Raw genomic sequence first — 10233 nt, 5'->3', positions numbered from 1 at the left:
CAATCTCAAGTCCAACCATCCTCTCCCCACCTCAGTCTCATCTCCCTCCTTGTGTTCCTCTCTTTCGTTCGCAGATGCCGCCATCTCTCTCTCTCTCTCTCTCAGAACGACGTGTCCGTCATCTACGAAAGCCCATATGACCCTCGGCTACGGAGGCATGTATGACTATGTTGATCTCAACAGTGACGTGATCTTCAAGCTACATGAAGTTATAGGTCGTGATATATGCATACGGTGGGTCTTGATACGTGCATACGGTTTACGCACATATTCAGATACTACATTTGTACGTACCCCAGAGGCGTAAAAAAAAAGTAATTGCACCTTCTCTTTCATGTCTGACGTGAACGAGTTGTCAAACTTTTTTAAAAAAGAAATTGAGTTCTCAAAACTCTAGCATCAAAATATTTGGCTATTTGATGACATTCTAACTTTTTGCAGAAATTATTACTAATTTGTAACATTTTGCAGAAATTTTTGGGTGTACGTCCCTTAACAAGATCCGGTCCTGAGGATGACACAAGCTAGTCATAACTTCACAACATGGAGGAACACAGTTACCATGGTTTAGGGACACAGTGCACGATCTTTAAAAATTACAAGCTGCAGATATTCTCAACTCCAGCTTGACTAGGGTTTTCCTTTCCTGGCCAACTAAGACAAAATGACGTCACTCACCAGCTTCATCAAGATGATCTAATAGCCATCTTCGTGCCTAGCACGTGGTGCAGCACGTCGGCCACCTCGACCCTCACCAGGGTATGGGCCACTGCCTGGTCTGTAAACATGCCCACGCCCACGGCTGGCATATCGATCAGCAGCATAGTCATCAGGCCGACCTCTGCCGGTGAAGGAATTCTTCATAGGCCTGTTCCTTGGAGGAGAGCGGCTTCTATCACGCAGATCATTTCCCCAGTTACCACGAGGAGATCCTGAGTGACGCTGACTCCTGTCAAGATAACCATCATGTGGGCGCTCCCTCTGAATGTAGTCATCAGTGGCAGACCACTCAAATTTCACACGGTCCCTTGGGTCGCGCTCACCACGGAAGCCCATTCTTTCCTTAGGTGATGGATCTGTAAACCGTCCTGCACGTTCTGGAGGGGATCGAGCTGCATATGCCCTAGGATCACTTGCTCCCCAACCATGAGGTGGTGATCTGTACCTGGTCATCTCTCTTGCAGGGGCACGATCACCAGGTGGACCAATCCTTGGAGGCCCTCGTGGAGAGCTGGGGTAACCCCTGAAGGGGGGGCTGCGCCTAGGCTCATATGCTTCATGTGATGAATAGCGGAACTTGTTGCAGTTGTTACAGTGAGTGCGCCGAGCAAAATTGAGATTTCCACAGCTGACACAGAATGCAAGAAGAAAATCAGAAAACCAAGATTTGTAAGTGACTAATAAAGCATACTTGAAAGGCTAAAAAGCAACTTACTTAGGGTTCTGGCATATCCAATCACCTTCTCTTGGCGACAGATTTGGGTCATTTCGGTGAACATATTGTCCATCAATATTAATGAAATCCTTTCCATGTGGAGCACCATAGCCTCTCCCATATGATCTGCCTCCTCTTCCATATGGCGGAGAACCCTCTCGGAACCTTGCACCTCCTCTACCACCACCATGATATCCATGGGTGTAACGTGGACCAACATCATCATCAAATTTGCTGGCTTCTGCTCTGCGTGGGCGTGGTGGCGAAGGGCCTGCATGCATTCCATATCCTGAAAAGCAAATATATAAAAAAATCCAAATAAGCACTAAAATATAAAGCCAACAAATGGTCAGCAAGAAATGCTTACACCAGTCACATGGAACTGAAACAGGCAACGACTTCATGAGAACTACTTTGAAAAGAGCTACTCTTCATATGCTGAACGAAGTTATAATTGCAAAGGCCCACATTTCTGAGAAGGAAATACCATTGCCACTGCAGCTCAACTGAATGAAACTAGCAGCCTTCTGGTGGTTCACAATGTAGTTAGTAGCTACATGTCCAAAGAGTGGAGTTGATGTTGCTAAGAAATCTTAGTACCATTGCCACTGCAGCTCAACTGAATGAAACTAGCAGCCTTCTGGTGGTTCACAATGTAGTTAGTAGCTACATGTCCAAAGAATGGAGTTGATGTTGCTAAGAAATCTTAGTTCCTTTAGCCAATATAGGATCCCGTAATTCCATTTGCAAGTTAACTCAAACAAATATTTGACAGGTCAATAACTATGTGACATATAGACCACTGCAACAGTTTCTTGATGGCATCTCAAATATTAGAATCAAGCAGTTCGCAACAATGACCAAATACTTCTCCCTCCACATGATTGCACAAGATTAAGCAAGCATCAAGTATCACGAATCTAATCCCCACTGGGACCTACTTGAAGAATTCCAACTTGAACAGGAAGCTCAAGCACCAGGCAAGGCATGCTATGTCACTGTGAATGCTACAAAGTGGTGTTCCACCAATCACCTTGGTTCTGTTTCTCAACCGTAAAAGCAACTTCAGCTTACAAGCATACCAAGTAGTTGTTGGAATGTCCCAAACTGCACAGGAAACAGCTCCGCTATCGATGCTATATGAACATCCCTTGAGGCTTCAAATCATGAAGATGTAAACGTGCCCAGCAATTCACTTGCAAACAAGTCTCTAGAGCAGCCAGTTACTTTCTTCTCCCAACATCATTGTCACAGCCTCTGAAGCCTCTAACAAGCTGTTCAAAAGACTGGCAAACAAAATGGCATAATCCTATGTCTAAAATATACCTGATGAATTGGCTCATTGTGCAGAAAACACAAATTACCAAAAAAACTCAAAAGGGTGGGTTGGTCATTTTCGAATTCATATTATAAATGCCTATTATCCAAGTTCCATAGTAACGTCATCAAACTCACGATTTTAGTTTAGATAAGCACTTGAACCACGGCTACTTGAATTCTGCCCTGATCTCCAAAACTCAACAGCTGAAATATTGATGACAGTAAGGACCAACTGATGATGTTCTCCTCAAGTTTCTACGTATCCATGTTCAAAGCTAATTCCACTCACTATGTTGCTATAGGCATTGCCTAAACACTAACACGACCAAGTTGTGTTAATACTGTCCATCTCATTCCTTCATTCCATGTTATCTCAATTCTCAAAACTTCAAACCTTTTCAGAGCACAACATACTGCACATGCAAATCTGTCTGCCTTCTCACAAAATTTCTGTCAGCAAGGCAGAATACTTCCACATCACTATGCTGGCAAATTTAATCAAATCATCAGGTAGCATAATACCAAAGTATCAACAATAATGTCCATCTTGAAAAGGAATGGCATCCAAGCAACTCAAGTTGGAAAGTGTTCCAGTAGAACAGCAAACTCCATACTTCATTTGATATTTTACTGGAGCTTGCAGTGCTTGGCCATTACACTGGACATCCAAGCCAGCAAAGTATTAGAAGATATTTACAATTTTTCAAGCATATCATGTGGTTTCAGACATTCACGCTGTGTGAAACTTTTTCCTAGAATTATGGTTCTTTTACAATAATATATTAGTTTATATGAAATAAACCATTTCGCAGTTATATAGCTGGCAGGATACTGCTAGAACTCAAGAGAATGTGTAACATGATGAAATCATGGTACCACAAGGCATCTTATATTTGGTTAATGAAGGAAGCTGAAAAGTTAAGGATGAACTGAACTAGTAATATAATATGTAATGTAGTTATAAACTATCCATGAAATTATCATGATGATAACACAATACTAGTATACTATAAAATTAAAAAGGTCTTAACTGTACTCAAACACAGTTCCTCAAATGCTAGATCTTGTGTACATACTTCAAAGATAATGAGCAGTCTGTTAAGTGAACAGTTCAAAAAAAACACAGTTCTACATTTACAATAAAATAAAATCAAACAGAAGAGAGAAGCAGGTAAAACAATCACTCATGGGTTCACTGCTTGAGTGATGCAAATTGCATAACACATTAGCACCCAAATATGAGGAATCATGCATAATACAAGGATAACAATTAACAACATATCATGCAAAGCTTGTTGAAAAGCTTCATATCATTAATATGAAATATGAAGCTAGCTACATGAACATGATACATGTCTTCTACAGCTTCTTGCAAATGAAGCATGCATAATCCAGAAAGGGGAAAACACATATAAGAGTCATGGTAAGTTGGTAACTTCATATTAAATCTAGCAAGCAACATGAATCACAAATATCGTTCTGAGTTTTAGACCAATATAAAAAATTACTCAGGTAGCATTTGCTAGCTGCTTCAACCCATTATTAGAAGCAACAGAACCGCTTGCAATAACAACCTCAAACATATAAAAATTGCTCAGTGAAACTATGTCATATCTGTTCTCTTTTGCTCCTTCAAACTTCAGCTACTAATGCACACAAAAGTATTTATATTCATCCCATAGACCCATACAATATTAATACATTCCGACAGACAAACACTTGTCATTAGATTTCCAATATGTAACAGCAAGAACAAGTAACAGCAACTGTTGTTTGTAAACTTTGCAATCAAAATGACAGTTGAAGTACTGGAACCAAAACCATCTCTGGACAAAAACATATATGTGAGCAACTACATAACTTTAACCCTCTATAACACTATTGCACAACTTTCACTTGATGAAATCTGAACGTAATACATAAGCCCTAACAGAATAAAAAGGTCCTGCTATTGAAACAGACATGGAATAAGTAGATAGCAATTTAAATATGTGTGTTGCATAGCCCAAAACAAGTAACACTTCCTCCACACATAATGTCACACAACTATGCCCGTATGTCTAATCACACAATTTCCAATCAATATCACGACAAGGAACACAACCGTACATTTAGTTGTAATAAAGAAGATCCAACCTTCAAAAACAGGAAAAAAAAGAAGATGTATATCCTTGAGGTAAGAAATCATCAGCATCGCACAGAATGCCTAGAATCAAATAAAAATATAGTAAAGTAACTACTGGTGTGCGAATCCAGCAATATAGTACAAAAGGAAAAGTACAGATCGACTAAATGAGTTCGAACTTCCCATAATTTATAAAGAGACATTATACAAGAAAATAGAAAGATTGGAGGGTTTCCAACAAACCTTGCTGCTCATCGTGGAAGCGCGGATGCCGCGGTGGCTGGAACCGTGGCGGTGGAGTGAAGCGTCGGCGCTGGGGCGGCGGGCTCCCAGGACGCCGCCTCTCCGGCGGCTGCGGCGGAGGCGACCGGCGCCTCTCCCAACCGCGGGGAGGCGGCGGAGAGAAGTCCCGCCGTCGCCGGGGTGACGAGGCCCCGCGGCCTCGGTGTCTGCCGGCGCTGGGAGAGGGCGAGCGGGCGGAGGGTGAGTGCGGGGAGGATCCCCCGCCGTTCTCCTGCGGCGGCGGCGGCCTGACGACGAGGCTGCTGAGCGGGGCACGCGCGGGCTGCGGCGGGGCGGGGGCGGGGGCGGGGGCGGGCGAGGGCGAGGGCGAGGGATCAGGGGCAGGGGCGGGGTCGGCCTCGGGCTCTGGCGTTCTTCGAGGCGGCGTGATGTCCTCGTACTCGTCCTCGTCATCGTCGTCTTCGACGTCGTCGCCCCTGCCGCGCGGCCTCATCTTGCTGCGGGTGGCGGTGCTCAGGCGGCGGCGGCGCTGCGTGCCTAGGGTTTGGGGTTGGGGTACGGTGAGATGTGGGAGGGAGAGAGAGGATTGCGCGTTGCGGCTTCACCAAACAGCGTTAAAGCAAACGGCAAGTCAAGTCAAGCCCGCGGTTTCGGAGGCTATCCAACGTGGTTTTCAAGTCCAGCTGGAGTCCGCCGTACTGCTCGGGGGCTTCGGGTGACCGGTGAGAGGAAGGAAAAAACTTCAAGGTGGGTTGATCAGTTGCTTTTCATTGTATTTTGAGTGCTAATACACGGGGATTGATTAGTTGCTAGTATTGTATTCTAAATTAGGTTACTACTAATGTACGGTCGTCTTCTTCGTACCAATGGTTTCTTCCATTTCTCATTTCTTGTAAAATTTTAGCACATCCATGGTGGTCTTCTTTTCCCCTTCGCATTATGACTCCCGCCTCGCCGTGGCCATGGTTCCCCGCCTCAGCGTGGCCTAACCGCCTTCACCATTGTCAAGACCCTAAAGCGCCCTTCCACCATACCCCACCAGCTGATATGTCTGCCTCCCCTCGAACCTCTTTTCTTCTAAGCCCATCGGAGTTGGAGAAGAAGAGAGTAGGGAAGACACTGACACGTGATTATCAAAGTTGGGGAAGACAACAACGACGATAGGTGCCAGAGGGATGATAGAGTGTTGTTGCGGTGGGAAAGACAAACGGTGCTAGACTAGTAGGACCACATGCGGCTAGTAAAGGAAATGAGAGAGGTGGGGGCAATGTGGTGGCCGTGCAAACGGGGTACAAAACAGCAGACGGTCTTGAAATCATTATTGCCTCTAAATTATATAGGTTGTTTTTATTTTTCTAGATACATATATACCTAGATATATGATATGTCTAAATACATAAATAAAATTGTGTGTATAGAAATATCAAAACAAATATATATAATCCGAGTAGATCCCTCCATTCGTAAAAAAAAATAATTATTAAAAAATTATAAGTCAAATTAGCTTAACTTTGATCAATTATATTGAATAGTATTAAAATTTATATTTTAAATCGTGTTTGCCACAATATATATATATATATATATATATATATATATATATATATATATATCACAATCAATTAATTGTACTTACATTTTGCACCGTAAATCTTGTCGTTTTTATTAACTAGCAAACATGCCCATATGGAAGCTATCACCTATAAAATTTGCTTTCTTTATAGGTGCTAAGTCAAGGCAACATATTATGATGTAATTTAAAGGTAATGCATGAGGATTACAAGAATGAAAAGGAAAGCAAACGTAAAATCCGTGAACATAGTAAAAATCTAATAAAGGAATCATCGACCAATCAAAATTAAAATGGAAACCAATCATGATTATATTCATTTGATACGCGCTATAAACATTCTCTCTCTATTTTAAACTACAAATCATCATTCTAAATTGAACTAATCTAGTTTTTCCAAATTTTATAAAAATGCATAAACATCCATATCAATAAATTAGATTCATTAGCTTAATCATAAAATATTTTAATAGTACATTTATCCCGTATGCGTGTGCAACATGAACATGTTTATAAAAATATTATGTGTGATGCATATATACAATATTGTTTCTTGCAATGAAAGATGCGTACCAAAATAATCTATAAGACATATGCATATTAACCCTTTAATCATGGTGTGATGCATAGCCAAAAGCCAAATCAAAATCCTAATATAGCATCATCTTTGTATTTTTTGAATACATAATTAAAATGAATAATATCTTAATTTACCTTTTTAACAATACAAACCATCCCAACAAAAAACATATCATCAAGCTACAAATGCCTTGAAATTGATGTAATTATTCATTAAACTCTTGGTGTGTGAACTAATAAACACGGAAACATGCATGGCCTACAAGATATGTTGCATAAATGTGTAATAGAACATTCTAAAGAGACTGATAGCACCGATTGAGATCATGGAGCCTGCAAACCCTCTGCAGTGGAAGAGAGCTACAAAACTTCGCTCGCAAATCTCTTTGATGCAAGAGAGCTAGAGAACTTTGCTTGCAACATAGTAGCTAAGAGAAGCCAATGCACAAGGAAAGATAGAAGTTAGAGTTTTATTATTAGTTATTCCATCAGTTACGTTGTTGCCTATATTCAAATAGAATGAGTTAAGGGGTTACCTCCCCAATCACAGTTTGCACCTAACTCATACCCTAAAAATATTCCTAGGCTTTTGGGTAATTATATGGCCCATAGGCCATCTTAGTCTAGCTTGCGAAAGCAAGTTGAACTTGTTTTTGTATTGAGCTCTAGAAAATTTTTTCATGACACTATGATCAAGATTGTACACATGCCACATACACTTACTGCTTCTGAACAAAGTATACAAAACACATGCCTTTCATTTCCATATATAAATACTCTAAGTTCAAAGTATGATCTCTCTCTTTCATTTCCATATATAAATACTCTAAGTTCAAAGTATGATCTCTCTCTAGGCCTTGTTTAGTTCCAAAAATTTTGCAAAATAGGAATAGTACCACTTTCGTTTGTATTTGACAAATATTATCCAATCATGTACTAACTAGACTCAAAAGATTCGTCTTGTCAATTCCGACCAAACTGTGCAATTAGTTTTTATTTTCATCTATATTTAATACTTCATGCGTGCGTCTAAATATTTGATGTGACGGGAAATCTGAAAATTTTTGCAAAATTTTTTGGGAACTAAACAAGGCACTAATAGCTTTTGAAAAAGAGATACTAGCTATGCAAAAAGTATTAGAAAAATAGGTATATGGAAGTCTATACATAGAAAAAGAAGATATCTGAGCACATGGGTGCCCATGCACTAGAAGAAAATAAGAAAAAAATAGGTAGTTATGTCTCAGGTATAATAATCAGAGAGAGATGAGAGATCACACACGACAAAGACTATCACCGATGTTCTTATCATATACCATACATATAGAGGGTATGGCACGTTTCTCTATGGAACCATTTTTTGACTTAGCAATATATGCAATGCAAGCATGCCTTACTCTTATCTTACCTGAAGCTCTATATAAGTCCATTAGAAGTAGAAAGAAAGGTAAAACAACATTGCCTTTGCGATAATTCAAATACCATTGAGTAATGCAGAGTACCGGTACAAGTTCTATTTTCTTTTGTAAAAAAAATAAAAACTCTAAGAATGCTTTTATAGAGAGATAGTGGTGACTTAGTATCAAAACAGTTTTACTTTTTCAATTGTCTGACAATCACTTTAAAAACTCAACTTGGAATAACTTTTATACTAGCATCGTACTTACTCCTTGAAGTCTTGTGTCATAGTTATACTTAGTTTTAGACAAACAAAAAGCTAGTGTGCAATGTTTTAATTCTAAAGCATGTCCTTGTACATTGTATTATGACTTTGACTTTAACGAATCATGTATGATCCTTGTATGTTAGGTACGTATTACGGCTTAATGATGGATGTACGTGGTTTTAGCCATCCAAAATGTCATCCATGGGTGCGATAGCGCTTGTGCTCTGCATGCACACGCGCTGTGCGCAGACATAAAGATACTCAGGTCTTGTTCGTTTGAGCTTATCCACCGAATATGTTAGTTATTCAACAATGTTTTTTCTCTCACAATAAACCAACAAACAGTACTTTTAGCTATGAATTTTCAGATAAGCGAACAAGTTCTTAGGCGTGCTTGCAATTCAATACAGGCACATTAGAACTAGAGGACAAAGAACCAGAAAAAATGAACATGAGCTTTGCCACATGTTGTATCCATGAGCGGCTCTAGCGTGGCGAACCAAGATTTAGGCCTTGTTTAGTTCTCCTGAGAATTTTTTTCGAAGCTACTGTTGCACTTTCGTTTGTATGTGACAATTATTGTCGAATTATGTACTAATTAGGCTCAAAAGATTAATCTCGTAAATTATAAACAAACTATGTAATTATTTATTTTTCAATCTATATTTAACGTTTCATGCATGTGTTGCAAGATTTGATGTGACGATGAATCTTGAAAAGTCTTTTTGACGAGTTCCTCACCTGATTCTCTACTGTCACAAACACACATAACCAAGTAGGCATAAATAGAAATACAAACATGTAATGTCAATACTAGCTCTGCTAGCTATTAAAAAGGACTTGAACAAGTGAAGAAAAAAAAGACCTCGACGGCAAATGAAATGCACAGGAAAACCATTTATACAAACGTGATAACTCTATAAAGACTCCGTTTGGTTCCCCTCACTAAATTTTAGCTAACTAAAATTATTTTATCTACTTTTGGATGACTAATGGAACTTAACTATTTTAGCTTCTTCTAGACAATGTGTTTGGAACTTTAGCTACTAAAGTGACTAAAGTTTAGCTAGCTAAAATTTAGCAAGGGAAACCAAACAGAGCCAAAGAGGTAATATCTCTCATCTATCTCATTGGTTTGATATATTTTTAATATGAAAATATTATTGCTAAGAAAATTAGTTTGTTACTTTTTATAAAAGTGATGATTGACTAAAAAAAAGAATGTTTCAAACATCACATTTTAATATTTTTTCTAATAGTATCGCACAAGTTCAAACTTGAATTAATGTTGTATT

The 10233-nt window shown here is 39.5% G+C and overlaps 1 protein-coding gene across 1 annotated transcript; it reads right to left on the bottom strand.

Annotated features, from left to right (window-relative positions):
* Positions 421-5756, bottom strand: LOC8060119 (serine/arginine repetitive matrix protein 1). The gene is made up of 3 exons (XM_002456615.2): positions 5124-5756; positions 1436-1724; positions 421-1348 (listed from the first exon to the last, which is right to left on the bottom strand). Exons 1-3 carry the CDS (start codon positions 5614-5616, stop codon positions 697-699), a joined length of 1434 nt encoding a protein of 477 aa, XP_002456660.2. The 5' UTR covers positions 5617-5756; the 3' UTR covers positions 421-696.

This window comes from Sorghum bicolor, chromosome 3 (genome assembly GCF_000003195.3).
Source record: "Sorghum bicolor cultivar BTx623 chromosome 3, Sorghum_bicolor_NCBIv3, whole genome shotgun sequence".
NCBI lineage: Eukaryota > Viridiplantae > Streptophyta > Magnoliopsida > Poales > Poaceae > Sorghum > Sorghum bicolor.
The sequence above is the reverse complement of the archived record's forward strand: the minus strand, read 5'-3'. Positions and strand labels throughout refer to the sequence as shown.